The 27,542-nt window shown below is 39.5% G+C and overlaps 1 protein-coding gene and 1 long non-coding RNA gene across 7 annotated transcripts in view; one reads left to right on the top strand and one right to left on the bottom strand.

The window, feature by feature from the left end:
- ldlrad3 (low density lipoprotein receptor class A domain containing 3) overlaps positions 1-27,542 on the bottom strand; it is a 94,818-nt gene that overhangs the window by 13,115 nt on the left and 54,161 nt on the right. For all 6 annotated transcript variants that reach the window (XM_080304870.1, XM_080304867.1, XM_026176416.2 and 3 more), the window contains one exon: positions 24,561-24,695. In XM_080304870.1, coding sequence (XP_080160996.1) covers positions 24,561-24,695 — 135 coding nt within the window. The remainder of the gene's footprint in view (positions 1-24,560; positions 24,696-27,542) is intronic.
- On the top strand, positions 855-27,542 carry LOC145430204 (uncharacterized). The gene is made up of 3 exons (XR_013910667.1): positions 855-1,348; positions 2,095-2,217; positions 27,174-27,542. It is a non-coding gene; the product is annotated as an uncharacterized LOC145430204 (long non-coding RNA).

Raw genomic sequence — 27,542 nt, 5'->3', positions numbered from 1 at the left:
TACTGCAGATAGGACACCCAGATACACATCAAAGTTTTGAGTTCCCCTCATAAATGGGACCCATGCCTCACATCTATCCCAGCTCATGTTTTCGGCACTGCACTCGAGACGTATGGTGTTTGCTTGTGTGTTGTGTCTTACAGATGAGACGCGTCCACTCAGGCAGCACTGATAAATGGCTTTTGGTACAGGCAAAGAAACTGTGAAACACTAAGGGATATTTCATCTGGAAGATACTTAAGAAACATGTGATGCCTTTTACTCCTTTGAGCAAAGTCTGTAAGATCCAATACTTTCAATGAGAGTACATTAGTAAGTGAATTTGAAGCAAATGAAACAGTGATTTCTGACCTACTCCCATTGCCAAAGCCTTCTGAACAACTGCCTACATGCAAATAATTTCAGGCTGGCAGTATTTTCAACCAAAGAACAACAGCTCGATTTATTTCAGTCTGCTCTAAACACGCTTAACTTGTGCAGATCAAAATACAGCACAAGTGGTTGCTTTTAAAATTGCACTAGAGTGTTTGAACCCTGGCACTTTCAAATTAATTTAAACCCCTGCTCTCTCAAAATATTAGGGTTATGCACCCAATACTTCAGCATCTGAGCCTCCTTACTGTTCTCTGTGCATTACTCTTTTATAAACTTTTACTGCCAACAAACATCCTCCTGGTGGGATATAAAAAATTGATTGAAAGCTGCTCTGTAAGCCAAGCTAGGAAGCAAAGCATGTTAACTGCTCTGCAACAGTGCCGTTCCAGATCCCTTTGGCATCCTAAAATTAATATTCATGCTCCATGTTGTCACCCCGTTCCTGTTGCTCGTCATGTAGTGTGTCTCCTCTCGTTAGCATGCGTAGAGAAAGCGTGAATTAAGGACAGGCTGTGTGTATGCATGTGTATAGGCCTGCCAGTCTTTCTTTCTCACCTCTTTTTGTTTTTGTGGAAGAGAGCAGTGAAAAATAACATCTATATTTGTGCTTGCATGTGTTTTTGTACGTCTATCCTATTTCTTTCCTTCCATCTGTCTGTATATTCTTTAGTCTGTACATGTGTGTGTTTGTGTGTATATGTATGAGTGGTGCTTTAGGGAAGGAAGGTTTTCATGCTTCATCGGGCCTCTATTTGCCTGTCCTGTAATAACTTGTTCGCTCCATTGCTTGCCACTATCAGACCCCCCACGTGCCCCCCCCATAACACTCTGTCAGAGCTTACCGTGGGCGGCAAGAAGAGTGGAGGGGAGGTGGGTTAGAGTTAATGGATGGCTCCGGCATCTGGAAACCATCCACAGATGTAAAGAAAGAAGAACACAGTACAAGGACAGAGGGGAAGGACTGACTAAAAAGGTGAGGAAGTTTGCTTTAATCAGTGCAAATTACATAGGACGATTTAATATATTGATGTATTATACAAGGCAATTCAGAGAGTAAGAGAGCTCTGCATTGGTAGGGAATAATTATATCCCATATTTAAAAATAAGTAGCAGCATCTTTTTCAGCTGAGGTGGTAAACTATACATGTATTTTTTGGTTTTTGCATATATATTCAAGCATAAGTATGGAAAAAACTGTAATTGGTCAGCTGTGGGATTATCAGTTATTAACTTCAAAAAGTAAATTTCTCATCTAACCATGGCTGTGCTTTGTTTGGAGCTAGTTAAGTTTAAACAAGAAAAAAGAAAAAAGGGAAACTGAAAAAAAGAACAAACAAGCAAATTCTTTAAATAATTTAAAGGCTTTCACCACTTCAGTGTACAATGCAAACTATTAAATGTTGCTGCTATTGAGGGATAACAGGAGAGCCATGAGAAGTGAGACAAAAGAGTAGCCACTCAAGCAGAGTGGTGAAGTACTCTCAGGTATGTTTATCAAAAAAAAAAGAGAAGAAGACAAAAAAGATGGGCTGTGAGTCACTGTTGACTGTATAGCTCACAGTGGCAGCAACAAAAATGTCCCACTCATCTTTCTTTTTGTAACATGTTGAAAAAGAAGCTCGCATGTGGGAGCTTCAACTCTTCGTTTTTACAGAAAACCTTTCAGTGGAGTGGCGTGGTTGTTGAACGGCTATTATTTATTTGATTTTTTTCCTGGAGGAAGAAGAAGAATGGGGAGGGTGAGAGGTTGCTCAAGATCGTTGAGAGGCTTTGACTACAAGCCCGTCCCACCAGAACCTGACGGGCATGGTCTCCATGGCAACTGTTCTTTGGGGCCATAAGGTGAGTTAAGAAAGAGCGGAGGGGCGGAGGCCAGCCTGAGAATGGACACAAAGCAAACTCAGATGCCTCACAGGCATGACCACAAATCCTAGATGTGATGGACATGAGTGATAGGGCTGGAGATACTCAGGTGTGTTTGTGGATGCTCATGATATATATATATATATATATATATATATATATATATATATATATATATATATATATATATATATATTTTTTTTTTTTTATTTTTATTTATTGATCTGCAAATGATGCTATCGTGTGGCTATTTGGATTAAAAAGTGACAGTTTTAGAGCCACACAGCACAGGAAAAAAACAATTTCAACCAAAGTCCAATTACTGACAGTCTGGCAGCAGCAACAATATATTTTTTTCTGTAACGGGACAAGTCTTCTAATAACTGGTTAGCACAGAAGCGAGGACTGCTCAGTACATCCCACATGTTCTCTGTTCTCACTGTACACACTCTTATCTATGATGTTGTTTCTCCATTCTTGTGTCAGTATCTCTCAAATCTTTTGTTCTCTTCACCATTAATTTAAGTTTCACTGTCAGTCAGACTTATTTCATGGCTCTTCAAAGCATTCGGATCTCCATGTTCCATCAACAGCATAGTCTGAAAGAGTTTCTCAGCTTAATAAATACACAGACGCGATTAAATGTGCATCCTTTCTCAGAAGCATCTGAAAAAATAAATCTATTTAAATGTAATACATTGGTGACTGATGATTTTTAAAGTCATTCATTTTAAAAAGAAGTAAGATTTTTTTCTAATCAGAGGAAATGATTTTTTCTTTCTTGCTCATTCTATTTGAGAATTCATTTGTGGAAAAACTCGCACTGGCTGACACAGCTAATCCATCACCATGAACATTACCACGTTTTGCTTCATGGTCATTGTGTGCTCTGCTTTTGGGAGGCATTTTTGGAGACATGTGGAACTGGAGAAGCATCTAGGTGTTAGGTTTCTTCATATAAATGTCTGGTGCAATTAAACCCCCATTAGGACTGTGTCAAACAAGGAAACAAGAAAGAAGTGTGGTAAGAAGAGGCGTGTCCCCAGCTGAACAGGAATCATGCACTAGCATTTATGTGATGTCCCCTAGATTATAATCATTTCTCATAATCATATCCATTATCATTTTTAGGGAACAAAAGCCAACGATGTAAGAAGGCAATATGAGTGTTATGTGTTTCTAATATCACAACACTCTTGAACACTCTTGCTTAGCTAGGACAACAACATGAAAAGCTGTCATCCTTACAAAAATGATCCACAGTAACTAGTGGTGGGAAAAACATTTAACAATATAAACCTGCTGTTAAGGTATATACAATAGCTGTCAGAACTGTCACAATATCCTTTTGTAAAAGCCTGCAGTTAAGACTGCTTATTCGACTCTCCAAGGGGAGCTGTCCCCACATCCACACACTGCTGTAATCAAACAAGGGAATGGTTATTGCTACTTGTTTTAAGTTGAGTGAGCATGTGTCTAGTGTAGATGTCAATTTTATTGATCATATAAGTGGCAGTGAAGTCATTAATCATTCAGAGGCTGCCACTCACAGGTTCACCTCCTGAGCTACTCCCAAAGTGCCCTGGTAACTGGCAGGTCTACACCTAAGATCAAAGCAGGTTAAATGGTTGCTCCTGTGCAGCTTATAGTATCTATGGTGAAATAATGACACACAGAGGGGCTCTGTGCACATCTGTATAGATTCTGTGAAGAATCCACCCGATGTCGTTAGCCATTTTTGGGTCCAAACTCTTCGGTTTCCAAACTCAAACAAACACTGTCATTTAGAAACTGCTCAAATTGTTTCATCTTCAATAAAAATAATCACTGTGGCTGCTTTTTTCCCCAGGTGTTACAATAAAGTTTAAAATCATGGCATCCACGAAAAAGATGATTTAGGGTTTAACAGTCTTAGAAGTCAGCAGGAAGCTAGCTCACTAGCTGTCTTCTAAAGATGAAATAACATGTTTTGACTGAGGGATTCTTAAAAAATTAAAATGACAGCTCTGCTATCACTCTGGACATAAATGAAGGCAGAAAACTAAACAGCAGGTTGTAGGGTTGAAGTTGGGCTAGCTGTCATAACATGAGGTGGCTACCTACAGAGCTATAGTTAGCATAATATAAACACATTAGCAGAGCAAGATGAATGCTAACTTGTGAGGGTTCCCGATGAGCAGAGACAAATGCAATCATATCTGAGCGAACAGACACTGAAAACCAAACATTTGTCAAGAGAACATATGCTGGTAGATTGTTTCGATGACTCTATGGAAAAATACCTGGCCCTAAGTTTCAAGTACCTTAGCTAGCCTCAAAGTGTTCAAGTTTTAAATATGTGGTGTCTGACAAACCGCAAGCCAGTGGACTGTAGGTATGTTATAAGGATTTAAAATAAATGTTTTTATTAAAATAAACCAATATATTTAACAATTGAACAGACTTAGAAGTCAGCAGGAAATTAGCCTTGCAAGTTTCCTTCTTGTCAACAAGATAACACCCTTAACGAAAGCAATAGGAAGTTGGACACAGAAGCAGCGTTAGTACGTCATCATTTAACAAACACAGAGACAATGTGTGACCTGGGAGAAAATAACATTCCCCTTTCTACATATGAAAGGTAATGTATGAAGAGCCTGTGTTATATTTAAACAAGAAAAAAATGGAACAAAGTATTAATATAGTAATATTTTGTCGATCCATCAATTTTCTTCAACACTGATAACACATGTACTCCGATACCATAATGCAGTTATTAAATAAATAATTATTCGAGCTTTTTGTTTTTGATAGCCATTTGTTTTCTTCAATTGCACAGACAATATAGATAATTCAGGTGCTGCAAATAAATTGCTGTATCGCAATGCCATCATTATTATCTGTTTCAGGAGTCCCTTGAAAAAGAGGTTTTTAATCTCAATGGGACTTTTCCTGGTTAAATAAAGGTTAATAATAATTGTGGGCAATGTAACACAACGGTATTATACTATACTGAAGTTACTTTATCGTTCCCACCCCTAGTTCTATAGAATACTTCACACAGGCTGAAACAAAGCAAGTTTTATCTAATTCTAAATTCTGCAGCACTCGCAACTGGGAAACAAACAGTGCGCTCAAGAAAACTCTGCTCACTATCCCAAACACTCATATTAATAAGCACAAAGGATTAAAGTTATCTGGCAATCTTTCAACAAAGAACAGTGAAGAAACAAGACTTTTCCTTTGAACTAAATTCCACATGAAAAACTTTACTTTGTTCCAAGTGTCTTTGTTTCTGTTTGCACGCAAAAAAACTACAGGCCATTCAATGTCAAATTCCAGCATGGGGTGAGCCTGCTCAAAATTGTTAAAGATACACACAACGGTCCCAATTTATTCTGCCGGGCTGTGCTACAATAAGTCGGGGCTCAGAGTGAAGATAAGTGTGCAGGGAAGTTTATGAGCTGGGTTCAGATAAAATGGGATAAAACCTGCATTCATAACACACACACACACACGACAGATATATAGACATGACAGATATATAGACACGATAACATGGTCTTTTTCAGGCACACACATGCACACATACACAAATCATCATCACCCTGATACACTGCCAGCCCTCCCTTGTGTACACTTCTGTCCTATTCTTCTGCTGCTTAAGAAACAGAACAAAACCCCATGATGCCCATTCTACCATTTAATCCCCTCTCCTTTAACAATAGGTCTGGTCAGGCTAACGGAAGCGTAAGGAGCCCCTGCGTGTTTTATCAAAGTCTAACAACAGAACAACATAGCCCACAAGTGAAGGTCTATGGCTCCTATTCATATCTTTCTCTAGAGTGGAATCACTGGCCTCTGTTTCAGTGATAAGAAATGAAGCATTATGGTCAGTTATGCAGCTCGTGCACATGCACTCTAAATGTGATGGTTAGAGTCGAAGAAGCGTGGAATGATTGAGGGATACTGCTTAAGGGAAGACCGGTCCCTGTGTGCTTTCTGAGATAAGTGCTTGACCCTTTATGTATGGCAAAGCAAGCTGAAGCAATATGTGAAAAAAGCAAGTCATGCACTGTATGCGGTCTGAACAAATAATGAGGAGCTGTGCTGATGAAAATGCAGGAGGGAAAAAATTCCCAACAGAAATTTGATTTGTCTCACTAGAATATGCGCTAAGTATGTCACCATCTCTGTGTGGTTTTTGCACAGTCCCTATCTATTATTGCATCTTAGTTTTTCTTGCCTCGCTCTCCCTCGCTCCTCTTTTCTTTCCCTGCACACCGATTTGCATGTTTTTGAATATCAAGCAAAAAGCACAGTTGGAAATAGCTGACTGACATCTTCTTTAAGAACAAAGAAGACTGAAAGCAGTGGTCGATCAGTTGTGAAGACACGCTGAACGGTGTTCTGTGTAACCTCCTATGCTGACTAATTACGACACTATGGCTTCATTTAAAAAAGAAAACAGAAAATATGAAAACAATAATCCACCTCACAGCTCATTAAAATCAATCCTTATAAAATGAATTATGCAGTCCATTATACAGTATATGTAAGCATGCACAAAAGCCCTGTGGCTTATTGACTAAACTGAAGCAGGAGAACTCAGTGTGAGTTTAACATTTGTAAGTGAAAAGGAGATTTTATTTAACATCTTTTGCTAATTCTTTCCCATGTTTTTGTCCATCTGCTTTGACAAGATTCTTTCTTTTGCTTGCTCATGAAAACACCCATGTGTATTTCATTTGATTCTCTCCCTTAAACATGGCTATGAAGATATCCCTTACACGTTTCCCAGTCCATATCATACAATTCGACTTCAGGTCTTTAGGCCTGCTAATCTTTTATACACCTTATTCTCAGCAAGAGCCTCAAGTGAGTTAGACATCCACATTAACCTACATCAACAACCGCCAGGCAAATATGTTAACACACACACAGGAGCATCATTTCCAACGTTATTGATCCCCATTTGTGCACTCACACATCCACTGGTTTTACCCTGCAATTAATTATTCTGAAATAACACATGTTTGCCCATGATCCCATCTATCAGCACTGGGCTCAGGCATGCACGCACTTATTCTACAACATATAAATGACATCTCTCTCCCACATAACCGCAGCTGAGGCAGACCACACATCAAGCTGTCGCGCACTGTGCAACAGAGTCTATGTTATGCGGATCAAATTAATAATGCAGTTTTAAGGTTTGCATCATCCATAGCCTGAGGGAGTCATATGATATGGTTAGGCAGGGTGATCATGAAGCATGCTGTGGATTGCTTGTGTGCTGAGGCACAATTGTGCAGATACAAACATGACTACAGCTGTGTCCCAATTCCTTACTGCATGCTAAAGCTATGTAGTGCTGATGCACTTGTCTGTCTGTCCACTAAAAATAACTTCAAATGTGTACTGGCAGGCATCAATCAGTTTGATACTTTGGAATATTAATGCCACTTCACAAAGCAAATGTGTTTTCCTGAATATTTTGTACTGTACTGTTTTTCACGTTCAACATCTCCCTCAAGCCGTCTCACTAATTTCATTCAGCCTTTTCCAACAATAATTAGTTTAATTTCCATTTTGCATGTGGATTTTGTATTACTTGCATTGCATTAAAGTTTTTAGAGATAAAAAAAGATAAAACAGAACACACAAATGAAATTAAAGCTGGTATATAGGCAGGTGCAGAATTTCTATCATTAAAAACGACTGTGTGTACCGGTAATGTGAATTTAAAAACAAAACATAACAGCGCTTGCCAAAAGGTAAATTAACAATATATTTGCTTCTGCATGGAAATGAACTCCTGCTAGTTAGAAGAGGTTTGTTTCAAGAGACTTATGAGGGGAAAAAAAACCTTAGAAACAATAGAAATCAAAGAATATCATAGGCCTGAGATATTTCTATGCTAACACTGCTAAAACGTTTCCCAGTAGACTGACAGAGATGGAAGAAACTGCTTTGAGAAACTAGGCTAGCAACTATAAAACATCACTCGAAAGCCATCCCTCAGGAATGCACTCAGTTGGTCTAAACATTGACATCTATTGTGGATAGTATACTAGGAAATTGCCTGCAGCACAGTGCATAGAAAGCAAAGGTGTATAGAAAGAGTTTCATAATTAAAAAAGTAAATAACCACACACTACAGCTCCTTTGAGATCCTCGTTAGAGGCAGTAAGAGTTCAACATTTGCACCAGACCAAGTGTGTGGTTTTTCATCTCATATAAACCTTTTAAAGGCAGATATTTTTCACAATGAAACAATCTCATGGTTTGGAGAAGAATAAATAGTTCTTTGTAATTAAAAGATTTAAGTGAGGCTTCTTTTGGAACAAACACATCATGATAGAAGTGATGTGCAAATTTCTCATAGGGGGCAAAAGTCCAACTCTGGTAAATATTCTGGTAATCCCAGGCATAAGCAGCTACTTGTAGGTTGTGTTATGTTCAGTACTTATCCAGCATGATAGTGTTGTAAAAAGCAATACTGCAACACTATAACCTCAATCTACAAACAACTGAAGTGCCTACTTACTTCAAATCCCTATATTCCTAGTGGATCACAGCATTCACAAACACATACAGTACTTACCCATGTACAGAGAGTTACATACACTCCTCGTACACTCACTTCCCCACGTACAAGTTAAAAGTATAGGGACTAACTTGTTACAATAAGTCATCAGTTACTCGTTTACATGCTTGTTTGTTGAGTTCCAAACATGTGCTGCCAGTGACGTTGAGTGAATCTCCACAATCATAACATGGCTGAAGGGTGTTTCTCCCACTTTTTCTTTACCTTTTAAAAATTTCATTCACTGGTCATTATAAATGCGGATAAACAGGATAAATAGCTACTAAAGTCTGTCACACTGAAATATCAGTCGGCAGTAATGTTAAAAAAGCAAAACATGCATTCATCCAGCCATCCTCTTATCCTTATCAGGGTCACAGGGAGGCTGGAGCCTATCCCAAGTACCAAAAAGGTGGGGTACACCCTGGAGAGATCGCCAGTCTGTCGCAGGGCAAACACAGTGAGGCAGACAACCATCCGCACTCACATTCACACATATGTTTAATTTAGATTCACCACACCTACACCACCCACAAAACAGTCAAAAGAAACTCTCTCTGTATTGTACTGTTCTGTTTTATAACTGATTATAATTGTCAGTTCTTTTACACTGACAACACTTAAAATATCACCTATAAAACATTTCAGGAAAGTAAATACATCTATCCAGTTGACAAGGCTGAGGTTGATCAGACTGCAGCTTGTGTCCAGATGGCTACTCTGACCCCATGGCTCTCCTCTTCTGACCCATTTCCATTATTGTAATAAGCCATAAATACCTTTAATGTACTCACTCAGAATACACACAGATTTGCATGTATATATCCAGCAGGCACACTTATGCTCACTTTTTTTACACATTGCTTCTATCAAGAATAGCTGCTTAGAAGAATAACCAAAAGTGCAAGACAACAAAACAATCTGTCACTATAATTCACTATATGTGTTGCTCCTTTTCTGTCCCTGTATCCAGGCTCTCTTAAACTCCAGCATAGGATGTTTATGGCTCTGCCCTTTGGGTGGCCTTATGGCAACATAAAACAATGAGAACAACACCAAGAGAAAAAAAATGTGTGTGAGAGAGGGTGGAAGACAGAAAAAAATACGAAGTTGGGTGTTAGGATGATAAAAACATAAAAAACACAGCAGGAACCAAGAAGGATTATGATCTCGAGCATTCAATTTAAGCCTTGTGCATGTGAACAAAGTGACCACAGACTGCCAGGGGAGGGGAGAGCAGAGAATAGAGGAGGGGAGAAAGCCTGTGATGAGTGGAGTCAAGACACTGGGCAGGAGGAAGTGAAACTGTAAAAACATGTGATGTGAAAAGAGCGGAGATGGGAGCCAAATGCTATAGACTTGAAAAAAAGTGGATGGGAGACTAATGTCACATGAGCAGGATGAGTCAGAAAAAGTGGCTAGATAACAATAACAAAAAGAAAAAGGTTCAGAATCTCAGTAATTACCATAAATGAGACCAATTTTGCATACAGGGACTAATCCAAGCGCTCTGATTCAAATATGACCCATTTGAAAATGCTATTTTCTCCATTTCTCTCCTTCTCTAACTCTCCTGTCAACATTGAAACGCCATTCTCTTTACCGTTTCAATCCTTTCCTGAGTCTTTTTTTCTACCCCGCTTTGTTTCATTCCCTCCTCACCACTCATGCTCGTCTTCAATCCGCTCACCTGACTTAGTCGTTTCCCTTTCCCCCGTGCCTCTCTCTGTTCTGCTTTTACCTTTACTTCCTGTACCTGTCTCTCAGGTTTCTGTCTGCTGGTTCCCCTTTCTGCAGATATTTTGTTTCCTACTTTCTTTCTAATCTTTTCCAGTCAGTTCCTTTCTTAACACTCCCTGATGTTTTTTCTCTTTCTACTAGCACCCACGGGCCCTTTCCCCATTTACGGTTTCCACTTCCCTCTGCTTCTCTGTCCTTCTGCATGATTCCTTGTCTCTTCATACAATGAATCCAGAGGGTTTTATCTTTTTTTTTTTTCCCCCCAATGGCTTTGCCACTCTCCCAAATCCCTCATCTCCATCAGCTCCCCTCCAACCCTGTATCACTCTCTCCTTCCCTATGCTTTCCTTCTCTCTTCCGCTTCATCGTCTTCACACGTTTTGCTTCCCCCCCCTCCATGCCATATTCTACCCCCTCGCCTCCCCTCACCATCCTCTCACATTTCTATTTCTCACACTGACATGCAATCCCTCTTTTCTTTCTCTCCAGGGCACTCTTCTTTTCCCTCGTTCCACTTAAGCCCTCGCCCTTTCATTTCGCATTTCCCCAACAAATGCATTCAAGCCAAACACGCATTCGAGCACTTACATCACCACCCAAACACACATCTGCAGCCTATCACACCTTTGTAACTGTTGAGGCCCTGTGTCATTTCAGCAGCGCCTTAAGTACAACCATATCATGAGACAATGCGCTTTTACAGTGCTGGCAGAAAATGCATTTACAGGAAATAACCCAGCCCATTAATTACAGTGAGAGCTAGCTGGCCCCAATTCGTCACTCAATAATGCCCTGTCTGTGTACTTGTGATAGCTGCAAACCGGATAATGCTGCCACTTAGTAATTAATACTCGATCCGTGGCTGTCTCACTAAACAATAAATAAATGCACATCAGAGAATCATGGTAAGGCATCAGAGTGTTCAGAACCTAAATAATGACTGGAAAATTGACAGCTGCTGGAGGTTTGTCTGCTCCGATTTATAGTTCAGTTCATACTTTATTTAACTTTACCAAGGCTTTTTCAGCCCTATAGATCTGTGAGGATCCCCCAATGATTCACTCCCACAGACTAAACCTGTAATGTTACTCAGAGGCTCTGCTACTTATGGATGAGTGCATTAGACATGCCTAGAGAAATATGGTTGTGCCGGGGAAATTAAATTGAGCTCTAGACACACAACAATCTTGACATTTTTTTCCAAAATTCATCAAAGTTATATCCAAATGACTGAAATCCTATTCAGTCCGCCTCTTCGCTAAAGTCTTATCCTTTTCTCCATTTTCAATTCAAATGAATGCAGTTCTGAAATGTTAGAACAGCGTTTTTACTCGGCCACAAAAGGATGAACAGAGAAATAAAGTGCAGGGAACATTTGTAAGCGAAATCAAAAACAAGAAGTGATTATATTTTACTTTTAAGTTCTTTCTGCTGCACAGTGAACTTATTAGGGACTTCATTAATAATGTTTAAAGTTTCCCAGAAAAGTAGTGAAATTATCTGCCACCACTTTACAGCTATTGAGGACTTGAGCAAAATGACAAATGAGCATTCACCATTTAGCATTAGTTCAGCTTCAACACCTCTTGGACTTTTTCTTTGATGCCATATTGCCCAAAAAAAAAAAAAAGTTTGCAGACTAGGCAGGTATATTTTCTAGGAAAAAAAAAGCTAGTGTACTGTGAAAGGTACTGTAAATTACTTAAATGATTCATATGCAGAGATGGAGAGGAAAAGAGCGGGCCTCATTGAAGCACCACATACTTTTCATTGTGCTGTCAGCCAGTCTTTGAGTGTGAGGGGCCATACAGGAAAGGGGCACGTATTTCAAGCCAAGTGTCGCTGAAGCAGGGAAATCTGGCAGTTGAGGCCAGGTTTAACTTACTGTAATGTAAATGTGATGCTCGTTGAAGCATAAATCAGCACGCAAATTAGCTTGTTTTTTGTCCCTTTTGGGTATTTTACATTTTATGGTGTCACTTAAGTATTTTTTCAGTATTCGGTCATTCACCACTATTCCAAGTCTTTTGGCCATTGTACATCAGCCATCGATCCGGCTCTACGAGGGACTTAACACTTGTGCCCTTAGCAAAAACCCTGGACTTTCTTTTGACTCATCAAGCCAGGACACTTTTATAGAAGAGTAGCATCCTCACATACACTTAAAATCTATTGGTAAAATAATTCATCTGATATATAATTAGCAACCATTAATTCAAATGTTCAAATATAAAAAAAATCCAAATTCAAATCAGAAGAAGGCATAGATGGGTTGGATTTTCTCCTTTACTTTCATGCAAACCACATCCAATATAAAAGTAAAGTGGCGCATCCCATGCAGTCAGACAACACATGCACAGACAAGAACAAACTTCGTGTATTAGGACTCCAATTACAGACTTAGGTCATTTTGATCTCTACCTACTACTTTGTCAAAATCAACTCTCATGCAAAAAGAAAGAAAATAAAATTCATCTCCTGTGTAAGACATCTGAACTAGAAAGTCATCCTCATAAATCACATCAAGATTTATCCATCAATCCCAATGCCAGCTTCTGCACTGCTCAACAGAGGGACAGGAATGCCATTAGCCCTCACATTAAATGTTAATCAGTAGAGTACACTTCTCTGGAAAACAACCAACAGCAATCAAAAGAACAAGCATTCAAAATAGAAGTTTCCAAACTAATGGGTGATGTTACAAAGGCTACTGTAGTTCTATACGTGTCATACAAATAGTCTACTTTCCTGACATCTACTTCCTCTATATCAGGCAGTTTATTCCCATTACTGACACTCTACCTCTTTTCCTGTTTGGCTGCATCCTATTATGCTCTTTCTCTGCTAATCTGTGCAAATGATTTGGTATGTTACCAATAAGTCCTTGGAAATGCCCTTCACTGGATCACATTAATTCCAAGAAAAAAAACAGCACATGAATATGTATTAATGTTTATATATACTGTCTGATACCATTTTAATTTAATATAAAATAAAATGTCCTAAAACACACAGATCCTCGTTGGCTGCCCTGTCTTAGTTTCTTGAATATTCGCAGATTCACTAATGTCAAACTCTGTTTTTTTTTGTTTTTTTTACACTTTTGGTTCATTGTATTGCAAAATTAGATGAAAAAGTACAGCTCCACCAAACACCAACAGTAGAGCTTTTGTTCAGAGTGAAATTCCTCCACTACTCAGTGGTTGCAGGTCATCACTTGACCGGCATCACCATGGTGACAGAATAAGGATTGGTTTAGGAGGGAAAGGTTGCTAATTTACAGCAGCCTGAACAGCGACGCTTGACTGATCCTGATTCAAGGACAGGGATGATTCATACAGACTCTGGTCCCGGGAGTGACCCCCCTGTGCAATGGCAACGAGGCCCTTAAGCAACAGAAGCCTGGAACTGACAGTTAGCCTTGGTGAGAGGGAGAGGGTGGGAATGGATGCCAAAACGATGAAACAAAAGCACATACTTTCAGTTTAAAATAAAATAAAAGCACATACTTTAAAAAGAATGTACACGACTGCATATAAACACAAACTATTTTATTCAGTTCCACAAAACAAAAATCCTACTATTACAACATCCAGACAGACTTAAAAAACAAGGAAACAGGAAGCAACATTGCCTTAGCTGTTGGTGGCAGGATCAAACTAACTGCATCTTGCCAACTGCTTGGCCTTCCTTTCTTGCAGACCAAGAGCTGAGAGTCTCTTAGTATTGCTTTGTGATCACTTTAAGCAACCAAAAGCAAAAACCTGAAACTTTTCCAAAGCTGAAAACCATGGGCGGTGACATGTGCAACCTCTCCTATTTGTGCCTGTCAAGTGTGCGTTGGCTCTGATGAACTGGCACTATTACATTCCACTCCCACACCTCAGTCTACTGCCATTATATTCCCCTACACTATTTCATGCTCCCTCCCACACCTTTCTATCTCCGCCGGCTCTCTGAGCTCTGCTGATGAAGGGCATGAACAGACCAACATCTCAGCGTCATATACGTCTCTACCACAAAAAATGCCCATGGACTAACTTTTGATTTTAATCTATAGCGCCTATATTATTTGGGGCCAAAGTCAAGCAGCAGTCAGTGGGGGGAGGATGTAGCTGTTTGAGAAGCTATTAGCAGACTAAAAGGATATCAATAGTGAATAGAGGCTCAGGGACTTTTAATCACTCTGCCATTCTTTGTTCTTTATATATCAGGCTGACACTATATATTAATGTCTAATTTACAGGCACTGTTATTGGGGAGGCTGGAGTTACTGCTAAGTGTCAGAACACAGTCACTGTATATACAGCCCTATTTGAATTGCTGGTGTTTATTGGCCCAGTAAATGACAAGGCTGTGAAGACAGGTTGTTGAATACACAGTGCTTATGCAAAATAGCAGATGCAGTGCTAGTGGATCTATCTAGAAGTTCTTACACAGCCTTAGGAGGATATAACAAATAGAAAGCTGCAGATTACTCTCTGTGGGAGGGGAGCATCCCTGGAGTTTAAAATGAGGGATTTGACTTCTCAGAGAGCGTGCTCACTATACCAGCTAGAAGGTTAAAACTGCTTATTGTACTGCCGGTGTGGATTGAAAAGGGTTTGTGGACATGTGCCTGTGGTGGCCAAAATGAAGCTTTTTAGCATATTAGGGTTTTAGTTGGACAGGCGTTTTTGGAATACACCAAATTCCTCTGACAAGCACTGAAAACAAGTGATTCTCACTGAGAAGCTTATCGAAATGTACAAAAGAAACTGGCAGATTTAATTAAACACAGTCGAGTTATCTAAAAAAAAAGCTGTGATTCAGTTTAATTTTTCCAGATCTTGGATCGTGTTTAATGGGTGGGCTAATTTTCATCAAACCAGTCAGGGTCAGGGGTGATGCTAGCTGCCAATGTTTTGACAGTGTACTCATGTAGCAGATTAATGTTACACGTCAGCTCGGTGCTCAGTGTCTCACTCTGACTGACAGCTCTCTGGGGACCTGCAGCCAATGATTCCTCCTAAGGAGACATTAGTAAAGACCATAATGATGAAAAACATGTATATTAGGACAGTGCAGTTTTCAGGTCCCTGCACAAGCTGCACAGTGTTTTTAATGAGACATATTCAGTTGGCTTATTTATTGCTCGTTTCTACTGGGGTCTGAACATAGCCAAATAAGTATACTATACGACACACAATAAACAAAGGTCTACCCTTGGGTGTAATTCCCTAATTTTAACAATGATGCAAGACACACTTGTGTCAAAAATACTATAAATAGCTACAAATGCAATGCACATGTAACTGGCTCTATCTTGCAAACAATGTCAATGTATTCTATGACGCAATCTGAATGCCAACATATTTAAAGAGTTTCGGTATTCAGACCCGATGTCACCCCTTTTGTTCAAAGAAGGAACTCAATTACTGTTGTGAGGCTTTCAAAGTGTTTGTGCAGTCTTCAAGAGTTTAAAGATTTATTATTTGCCCAATTATTACCCTGATATTAAAACAAATGTAGTCTAGGGGAGAGGCAGCAGAGAGGGCATAAATCTTACTCATGCAAATTTGAAAGCTTATGCTAAACTTAATGCAGGGTTTTAGAGCTTTGCTACTGCATGCTTCACACAGTTTTTTGTGTATGAAAACACAACAGGAAAAAAAAACACAATTCTTTGATGGCTGTGACTCTACAAAGCATGCCTTATCTTCAGAAATGCACAAAGCCAGCTGAGAGGTTTGTGAAACCCTCAAATCAATCATCCCCTGGCCCTTCTGTTCCTACCTTTACATCATTTCCCCTCCCTGTTTCTCGCTTCTAAACTTAATTAAAAAAGGACAAGATGAATTGTCTTTGAGATGGGGGAGGTGTGAGTTTTAATCATTATCACACTTTTCGACAGTCTCCACGCCATCTGATACTCTGTCTACTTGTGTTAATTAACGTGTAACGACGCTGATGTGAGTGTTTCAACTGCTTTTCTTAAAAACCTCTAAGGGGGATCTCCAGTTTTTAAAACAGGTCAGCTGCAGTGAATGGAGCTGTGCTCATCACTTTTGTTCTGAGTCCTTTAACTTGTCAAGTGCTGCGACCTTCAGAAAGTTTTATGTGTCCTGACAGCATTATTTTTCACATCAAATATGCAGAACAACCAGCTTCTGACACACTGTAGCTCTGTGTGTGTGCTTATCCACTCATGCACATGCTCTTTTGGATATGCAGAGAGGCTCTCTTGTTCTCAGTAAGGGCTCCCCCAACATCTGGACCTGTATGTCCTGTATGCCCTGCAGCAGTGTTTCAATAAAAGTTTGTTTCAGATGCAAACATGCACAAACATTGACTGCACTCTATCCTCTGCTGTAAGAAGAAGGGAGGACTGGGGAGAGCAAAGCGAAGCTCGGCTGTGGAAAACCAGCTTTCAAGTCATTTCTGTTTCCAGAGTTGTACCGGTCGGCCTCAGGGCCCGATGTGATAGATGCTGCTCTCATCCTCTCGAGCTTATCGCTACCCCTCACTCACTTTTATCCAAATCCCTTCCTTTCTCTGCCAAATCGCCTGTCTCTCTTTGCTTACCTCCATCTTCCTGCCCATTGCTATTCATTGCTTCCTGCGACTCCATTTCTGGTTCACTATATTATGTTTATGTGGTGCCCCTTTCAATTTCTTTATCTCCGATATCCATTACAGTGGACCCATCCCACTCCTCCTATCTCACTGTGCGATGATTGCACAAATGCATTTATAGGAATTGTGTATTGTCTGCCACTTTGGCACCTTTCTGCTATTTGAAAAATCAATTACCTATCCAATAAAACATTAAACAGTAAAAGCAGCTCTGTGCTCTGCTCTGTTAGTGCCTAACTGCGCTACATCGTTTAAAATCACTCGGATGAGAACTAAAAACACTGGAGGCATAACAAAGCCGAGAGGATGATGCTGCCTTTGTAGATTTCATTGCCTGACCCCTCCAGGGCAGGATAACCAAATCCTAGCAGCTAAATGCCATCACGAGCTATCCACTGACAGACTTGGGAGGTGATCTCTCACTACACTCATTCACATAGAAGAACCAAGTGTAGAGACACTGAAGCGAGTAATTATGAATAAGGAGAAAGAGTGGTTGAACAGTGGAAGCGAGGAAGAGGATGGAGCGAGGAGGGAGATGGTATGGTCGAGCGGCTGAGAGCTGATATTGCATGCCTTATCAGTCACCTCCAGGTCTTTGCTTATTATAAAGAGAGGCAAAGTCAGAGTCGAATGTAAGGTAAAAGTGAGTGTGTGGGCCAAGCAGTCCTCTTGTTGTGGGGACCTAAATGTGTTGACATAGTCACATTATGGGGTCGGGGCTTCCTTATAGAAACTGAAAGCAAGTCCTTATGACATTTAAATAAATAGATTGACTATCAGACACAAGGTTAGGATTTTGTTAAGCTAAGGTTAGACAAGCAGAAGATTATGATTTAGGGTCGAGGAAATCGGCACGAAATTAATACATTAATACAACAAAATGTCCTCTAAAGTGATGAATTGATTGTGAATGTCTGTGTGCAAATGGAAAAGAGATCCCAAGAGTCAAACCACAGCGATACTTTCACTCCTTCAGAAGTAGTGTGCGAAAAATGGAACTGATCTTCCTTGATCCTTTTCTGGGGTCAAAAGAAGAAGAGCTTACAACTTTTTAGCACTTACACTTTACGTAAGGCTACAGTACACAAGCCTCAAGGAGCAAATATGAGCAAGAGAACATTTAGGTTACTTGCTCTCCATGCACACAAATATTACCATAAAACCTGTGCTGACACGAAGTCTTGAGGGAATACAACAACATACCCAAACAGACTTAGGTTAGAAGTTGGTGCGCAGACACATTTCTGTGAAATCCAAAAACTCGCAAACTAGATAGCTGAAAATGTAAGCTTTTTGGGCGGAGTTTCCTGCGATAAGGAAAGGGTAAAACTTGGCACTCCATCACCTGCAGACAGTTTAGACGTAGATGCATTCTGAGAAACCACTCCGTCAACCATTGCAGCAGTTATAATAGAATTGCTTCTAGGCAGAACACTTTCTCTCTGTAGTTAATGGAGCCAAATAATTGCACTCAGGACCATCAAAATTCCCAGTCATGTGTCACTTGATAGATCTTCACTGAGCCCATATTGATGCAGTTGAACATTTTATGACATAATGTAACAGAGCTGTAAAAGATTAATGCTTTCTAATGCATTTGGAAACAAACAAACAAAAAAATCATCTACCATTAGGTTTTCTGTTTGATCATTGCAACTCTCCATACAGTGTGAAGTAATGCTTTCTGAGGTCTAATGCTTCAGAAGCCAAAACTACAGCCAGCAGGATTCTTCCAGCAAGTAGTGGAGTTGGTATTGTTCACTTGTCAACAAGGAAATGGAGTGCAGTGGACACAGATATCGATCAATATTTCTGCACCACAATACAGTGCTATTCAGCATTCTGTGCCTTTGCATTGAGTTGTGGAGGACGGGCTTGTAATTACAGATAGACTGCCTTTTCGCTCTGTCTCTTTCATAACACAAGCAAGAAGAAATAATAGTAATGCATTCATTAATTCAGCTTCACAAAAGTGGGAAAAAAGTTGACCAACTCCAGCTTATTAATTTTGACTTGAAAATAATAGTTTTTGAAGGAAAATTGGGCAGAATAATTAGCTTCAGCAGCTACTGCTTGTACTTTGTCAGCAGTGGCAGTTGAGGAAAAGCTGGACAAAACTTTTTGACGGCTGCTGTGCGACTGCTGCAGTGCTCCTCCCTGTTTAGTAGACATGTTTTGCCTCTTGAGTTTCAATCAAGTTTCTGCCTGACTCAGTCCTGGTAATAACAGTAGTGTGTAGTGGGCTATAGATGCTGATAGTTTTAACTTTCCACTTTACTTGTTTTTGTTTGTGTTACTTTTGACAGACTTTTGTTCTCAAAGTATAAATCAATATGACAACAGCATCCTGGCAGGACAGTTATATACTGATTTTTTGTTTTATTTTTTCTAAAACATGAAAGAACACCTGACAGCAGGTCCACACTGGGTTTCCGGTGGTTATACGTGCATCAGGATTAGACTGCTGGCAGAAATCATAGGCTTGCCAGTGGAAGAACAAGTGAGGTGTTGACAGTAGCTGGCTGTCGTGCCAGGAAAATAAGAATGCCAGATATAAGTGCTACCTGACAGTGAATAAGGCATTCTGTACCAGAAGGCATCATTCTCACTATCAGGGATCATCCTGCTACTACCTGAATTACACTACAAGTCGACACATTGCCATCAAACATTACACTAATGATGCTGTGGTGTGTGTCTCTCTGTTAAATAAAGGCACAGTGAGGTTTTTTTTTCCAGTGTTGTGGGAATAAAATCACAGCAGCTTATGTCTTCTTTGGCATAAAGCTTAATCCGTCAGTGGTTTTGTTATAAAGCACAGACTGCAGAATATCTCTTAAGTGATGTCTCCAAAACATCAAGTTTTATGACATATTGAGTGACTAAACACTGCAGCTCTGCTATCCAGTTTAACAGCGAATCTACAAGCTTCCACGTGTTTGGAAATCTGCTGCAAAGTTTACTGCCAATATTTCTGATAAGGCAGAAATGTGCTTGGAATTAGTCTTGCATACAGAAAAAATTATTAAGATTAATAATTGCTTTTTTTCATGAAGGACCAGCTTTAATGAGATTAGTATTGGTGGAGTAAGACCGAGAGAGAAAGGCTGAAATAAAGTGTGTCTCACTCTTGTGTTAATGATATTAAGGTTTTCTCCAAAAAAGTCATGGCTTTTACTGAGCTGAACAACTGCAGGAAAGAAACACATGCACAGTTGTAATCATGTGTGCATCCATGTGAAGGAATGTATTCAATGAAACACTGTATTGAAATTGATACGTGCATGGATGCAGGGGTGTTTCCAAAAGGGGGAAATGGGGTGGCATCAACCCCCTCGGTATACGATTAACTCCTCCAGTGCACACCCCGAATCAAAGCCGTTGGACTACATTTACTCTTTAAAAGCCACAGCACCAAAAGATTACACGATTCCTTTAATGTACTTCATGTACTTTATTAAAGTACTTTCATGCTATGCTGCTTTCTGCTTTCACTCCATTATAATGTTGATGCGAATAATATACTTTGTAGTCCACAATACTTATTTTAAAGTTGTAGTTACTTATTATTTTGCAGATTAATTGCAATATTATAGTTCAAGCTCCCATGCAATAAGGTTATTAAATCTTCAACAGCTTCAACATTAAAGAGATAAACACATCAATAAATCAGTAATTATACTAAAAGAAGAATATGATGCAATAACCTTGTCCAAAGCAGAGTTCATCTTGCATAGAACTAGACAGAAGTACTATTTTGAATCAGAGCGTCCTAGTCATTTGTTGGCACTTATGCTTAAAGAATGTGAAACAAGGGCACATATTCCAGCTATAACAGCTGCAAACGGTAAAATTACGACAAATCCCCAGTCCATTAACACCACTTTCTCGTCATTTTTTGTAAATCTGTATAAATCAGATATCAATTTTAAGGATACTATCTGTAATAGCTTTCTCGAGAATCTGGATCTACCTCATATTCCACAAGCAGATCAGGATGAGCTAGAGGCCCCATTAACTCTAGATGAGCTGCATAGAGCGCTGAAAGACCTTAACAAAGGTAAATCACCTGGACTGGATGGCCTTCCGCCAGAACTATTTCTAGAACTTTGGGATACAATAGGCTCGCTCATGCTCGGCTCATTTAATTTTGCAATCCGGAACGGGTCTTTCCATAGAGACCAGAAAACAGCACTTATTACCCTTCTCTTAAAAAAGGGAAAGGACCCTCTTGAGTGCTCTAGCTTCAGACCGATATCTCTGCTCACAACTGATCTTAAAGTATTTGCAAAAGCTCTCGCATTGCGCCTGGAAAGAGTTATCCATGTTTTGGTCAATGCAGACCAGACAGGATTTATCCGAGGGCGGCTTGCATCTGATAACATAAGACGGCTGTTGCACATCATAGATGCCGCTAACAGCTATCAAAATCCATGTGCAGTATTTTCACTTGATGCAGAAAAAGCCTTTGATAGGCTAGAGTGGGACTATATGTGGATGGTATTAAAACACTTTGGGTTTAAGCAGAAATTTGTTGCTATGATTCAAACACTATATCACTCACCTCTTGCTAGTGTCTTAACAGGGGACCTGGTCTCTCCCCCTTTCACGCTGCAGCGTGGAACGAGGCAGGGTTGCCCTCTCTCTCCTCTCCTGTTCTGCCTCTCTCTAGAGCCCTTAGCACAAGCCATTAGACAGTCCACGATTTCTCCCATAAGAATTGGTGGTCATAATCATATCATATCTCTATATGCGGATGATATTATTCTGTTTTTGGACAACTATGAGACGTCCATCCATCCATTGATTAAAAACTTTGACCATTTCAGCTCTCTATCTGGCTACAAAATAAACTGGTCGAAATCTGCTTTGATGCCTTTGAACGATAAAGCTACGAAAGTTTCCTTACCCGGTTGTGTTCAGATCAAAAGCACTTTTACTTATCTGGGCATTTCAATTCATAATAGTATTCCAAAGATAATCAAGGAGAATTTTACTACTATGCTAAATAAGATCAAATCCGACTTTCAAAGATGGGACAATTTAAAAACTTCGCTTCAGGGTAGAATCAACACAGTAAAGATGAACATACTGCCACGGCTTAATTTCCTTTTTTTTATGTTGCCACTCTCTCCTCCTCTAACTTATTTTAAAGACATACACTCTGCGGTGTCTAAATTTATTTGGAATGGCAAAAGGCCTAGGATACGTTTGTCAACATTGCAGCGGCCCAAATTGTTTGGTGGCCTGGCAGTACCAAACTTTGAGTTTTATTACTGGTCATTCCAAATCAGGGCGCTTAGTACGTGGGTCAACCCAGAGACTACTACTGCGTGGAAAATGATCGAATCCGCCAAGGCAGCACCGCATAGACTACAAGATCTTCTGTTTGCTAATGTTCCCGCCAATACGCTCTACAACAACAACGAATTTGGACCTATTATTGCCAACTCTATACAGGTATGGAGGAAGATAGAACGGCGGCTGGGTGCTCCAGTTAAATTTTGTAAAAGCTCACCACTCTGGCATAATTTAAAATTACTATGTGGCAGCCGACCATTTGTTCAACCCTCTTGGTTCTCACTCGGGATAAACCTTTTTGATGATCTATTCAACGCCCAAGGCCTTTGCTCATTTCAGGACTTAAGGACACGTTTTTCTCTTCCTGCATCTTCTTACTTTGTATATCTGCAGCTCAGATCAGCTTTAAAAGCATACGGTGTCCCCTGGGACTCTCCTCTTCCCTCTCATCCCATGTTGGACTGGATCCTGCCTAAATCTGGCAGACCCTCTGTTTCCAAAATCTACAACAAATTAGCTGAACATGGTATGAAGTCCCTGCCCATTGAATCTATTTGGGTCAGGGAACTGGGAGAACTACAGGTTAATATAGACTGGGATACAGTGTGGTCTAATCTGAGTTTGACTTCTAAGAACCTGGCGCATCAATTAATTCATTTCAAAACCATACACAGAACATACATTACGCCCTATAGGAGGTTCCAGATGAAACTACAGGCTACGTATTACTGTCACATCTGCAATGATTCATCACCTGGCACGTTTTTGCACATGTTTTGGGACTGTCCTGTGGTATCCGATTTTTGGGTCTTTGTGAACTCTGTGTTATCTGAGGTACTGGAAGTTTTTTATGTTCCCAATCCTGGTCTTTGTCTCCTTAATGATACCTCTGAAATCTCCTTAAAACAAATGCAATGCAAAATGTTGTTCGCTGGATTTACATCCGCAAAGAAGACTATTACAAAGCAATGGTTCTGTCCTGACATTTGTATGGAATCATTCTGGAGACGATGTCTTATCCGTGTTATTGGTTTTGAACATACCACAGCAAAATTAAATAAAGCTCGACCCACGACTGTTGATGCTTGGAAAATCTTCTCATCCAGAGTTATCTCCTGGAAGAGGCAATAATTGGTTTTAACTTTGTGTTTTTGTGTCTTTTCTTTGCTGTCCCTATGCCTTGTTTGCTAATGTTTGCTTTGCTACTGCAGTTTACAGTTGTGCTGTATATGTCTGTACCCCCCCCCCCCCCCCAACCCCGTTTTAAATCAATAAAATGTTGATCACAAAAAATAAATCAGTAATTATTATCCAACAAGTGTTACTGCACATAATGAGGTACATTTACTTTAGATACTTCGATATATTCTGAATATACAACTTTGTGAACTATTAAGCTGCTTAAATAGGATTATTTTTTAATTAAGCAGAAAGCCTAAATACTGTTTTTCCACTTTGCAATAATTATCTGACGCAAGATTACGTTTAAATTCTTGTGCAGCTCCACTTTCCATATAACAAATCTGCAACAGGGCACAGGGTTTTTATCTTTCATCACTCTAAAAGGTTATTATAAATAGCACACAATTAGTCTGGGTAATTATGGTATGGGTAAAATTGATTGGTATTTGTTTGCTGCTATCATTTGATTTTTGACATTCCTATTATTTGATTCATGTGCAGTTCATAAGATAATTAAATAAACCTGGTGCTTGCATATCTTAGATGCAGTTCACACGTTTGCACATTACGCTCCAAAAATGCATCCATAATGAACATGAAACATATACATATATATTATAGATGAGCTTAGAACGTGCGTAAATATTATATGTAACACTGTGTATACATCATACATCTGTATGGAATCTATAACTGATATTCTTACATGTTTCTAATTTCACAATTCTTTGCTGAAGCTGTTTCATTTTCATGTGATTACAGAAACAAATCATGCTTTATTGTATTTTACCAGGAAAGGTGTGTGTTGAAGCTGCATAACCAGATAATCCTGTGTGTATGTTAGATTCTCAATGCCTCAGTAGATGTTCCATTTAGTAAAAAATTAAATTAAATAATAAAAAAAAAACATTACCTGCTGTAGTCAAGCAAATCTCCTCGTCACTGTTGTCCTGACAGTTGTCCTGTCCATTACACAAGAAGCTGCGGTCCACACAACGGCCATTTCGACACTTAAAGCGAGCCTCCGAGCACACCAAGGGGTTCTCCGCTGTGGTCGAATCAGAGCAGAGGTAAAGGGTCAGCTGTTAGCTCAAACACCTTTACAGGGAAAAGTTTTCAGCTCAGATTGATCTGCTGTATCTGACAATTTGTTTAAAGTCAGGTAAATATTATATGGTGGCATTTTAGCAGAAGATATGAAACATTTAAGAACTATCGGCAAGTTTGTCTGGAGTTTGATAAAAATCAAAAATCAGTCATTTAAAAGAGAGGACAAAACCTTTTTAAAACATTCAAAGTCCTGCAGAGAACTACCATTCCTTTTTCAGTACGTTCTGGTTTTTGTCTTTGTTCAGGCCTCTGCAAAATGAGGCATAATTATCTTGTGAGAAGATCCAGACAATTACACAGTTGTGACGCAGTATGTGCTGGGAGCATAGAGCAAAGCTCCATTTAAATGGCTAGATTAGATTTGTGAGCATGGGGCCCTGCAGGCTAGAAACACTGCCTCTGACAATGGTGAGTGATTGGCTCGAATAACCTTCCCCACTGGGAAAGCGGCAAAGGGGTCATGTGAAAGCCAATTATACTCTAAAAAAACAAACAAATCTTGTACACCTTGTACACCTACTACAACAACACTAGGGTAAAAGATGGACAACAATATTTACATTGTTAAAAAGATGTAAAACAGTAAAGATAAAATGATGCATAACCATGGAGTTATGAGCAATGCATAAAAATGATATTGTCAACACTATAATATACAGATGTGCAAAATTCAGTTATTGAGACACAGCAACTCTGCAGAACTTGGACTCTTTATAGAATAACTTTTCCCCTCTCAAAGTAGTGATGTAACTAAAAGTCTAGCAGGGATAGCTGTGCCAGATAGTGCTGTGTCCACTGAAGCTGATTGTGCCCACCATGTGCCACAGCATACTTCAGAAGACTCACAAAAATGGATCGCCACTCTTCTCCACTAAAAATACATGGGTTCACAGCTTTGATGGAAGTTTCACAGAGCAGATCACTCCAGACAGTAAAGTCAGCTTGGTATTTCATAACCCTGCTTTACCATAGTAGAGACACACCAAAGACAGCTTTAAGGCACATAGGTTGTGCGAATATGACAGACTTCAAAAACCCAGAAATGTGTTAAAAATGATCAGAAAGAATCAAACTTTTGACAACATAAATTTGTGGGAGTTTATTCTGCTGAGAATAAAGTGCAACTTCCACAGGACGTATCAGGAATCTCCTGCAAACCACTTTAAACTCAATAAGGCACCTGTACAGGTGGGATTAATCCTGGAAATGCAGTGCAACTTTCTACCAGTTCCTGTGCAGCTCATCCAGCTCCAGCACCCTTTCTCAAGAACATTTTTTTGCCAGAAAAGCCTATTTTGAAGTGAGAAGATGATTATAGCTTGTTTTATGACTGCAGGAGACACATACTGTCAGGAACTTTAGGGGGGAAAAAAGTGAAGTGAGATCTTGCAAAGTTACATAACTGAAAGTCTGAATAAACCGTGGGCTGGTACAGCAGTCAAGGTTTTAAAAACCTGTCAAGTGCTTGTAAAAAGTTGGACAGAGCAGACAAAAAGCACAGCTTCTGAAATGCTGCGTGGTTTGTTGAAGCCACATGGTGGAAACCTGTCTATAAAAACAGCTACATCAAGATGTGGAACTTAGTCAGAGAAGAATATAACCTACAGGATAAAGTGAAGGTATTTAAATAGTGTGCACATGATCCAGATGTTAAACCTAACTAGATGGATTGCAGATTTAATACCTGGATTGCAAAGAGTATTACAACCCTGTATTCTTTAACAGATAAATCGACCCTGAAAAACTTACAAGCCCTCCAAGCAAAATTTCTACAGATATCTTCAGCTACGCTACTACTTTGATCAAACTATAAAAAACACATGCATAATGATGACTCAGTGATTAAAGAAATGTTAAGAGTAACTTCCTTAAGAACAGGGGCATTATATCAAGTTTATACAAAAAACCCCAACTTAATCCACAGAAAACAAAGCAAGAAATTTTGTAATCTCAAAAGAGGAATAGTCTAGCTGCTCTAAATTCTTATACATGGAGAGAATTTGGGTGGAAATGCCTAATAAGTTTTTTTTTATTACTCCAAGGCAGAAAGTTAATATTTCAACAGAGAAGTCCGAGTGTTGGAGGCTCTGTGGAAATCATGAAGCTAATCGTGGTTATCAAAGTAACATACCGTTCCAGTTCAATGTCTTTTTGTTGGGAAACACCGATTTTCATTTAAATAGAAATGTATATTTTGACTGAGTATTTATTTGGTGTCCTGATATCAGCTGGTAGGAAAGCTCTAACCAGACACTTTTTACAACCAGACCTCCCCACAAAAGAGGAATAGATAGAGGTTGTTGGCAGCATACAGTACTGTGCAAAAGGTTTTAGGTAGGTTTGAAAAAATGCTGTAAACAAAGAATGCTTTCAGAAATATAAATGACTGTTTATTGGCTTCAAATGTATTCTGCAGTTGGACAACGACCCCAAACATACAGCCAAAGTCATTAAGAACCATCTTCAGCATAAAGAAGAACAAGAAGTACTGGTAGTGATGGTATGGCCCCACGGAGCCCTGATCTCAACATCATCGAGTGTGTCTGGCAGTACATGGAGACAGAAGGATGTGAGGAAGCCTACATCCACAGAAGATCTGCGGTTAGTTCTCCAAGATGTCTGCCAGCTGACTTCCTTCAAAAACTGTGTGCAAGTGTACCTGGAAGAATTGATGCTGGTTTGAAGGGAAAGGGTGGTCACACCAAATATTGATTTGATTTAGATTTCTCTTTTGTTCATTCACTGCATTTTATTGATTGAAGAAAATAAAAGATTAACACTTTCA

Source organism: Astatotilapia calliptera, chromosome 7 (genome assembly GCF_964374335.1).
Source record: "Astatotilapia calliptera chromosome 7, fAstCal68.1, whole genome shotgun sequence".
Lineage (NCBI taxonomy): Eukaryota > Metazoa > Chordata > Actinopteri > Cichliformes > Cichlidae > Astatotilapia > Astatotilapia calliptera.
This window is presented reverse-complemented; position numbering and strand designations above follow the sequence as displayed.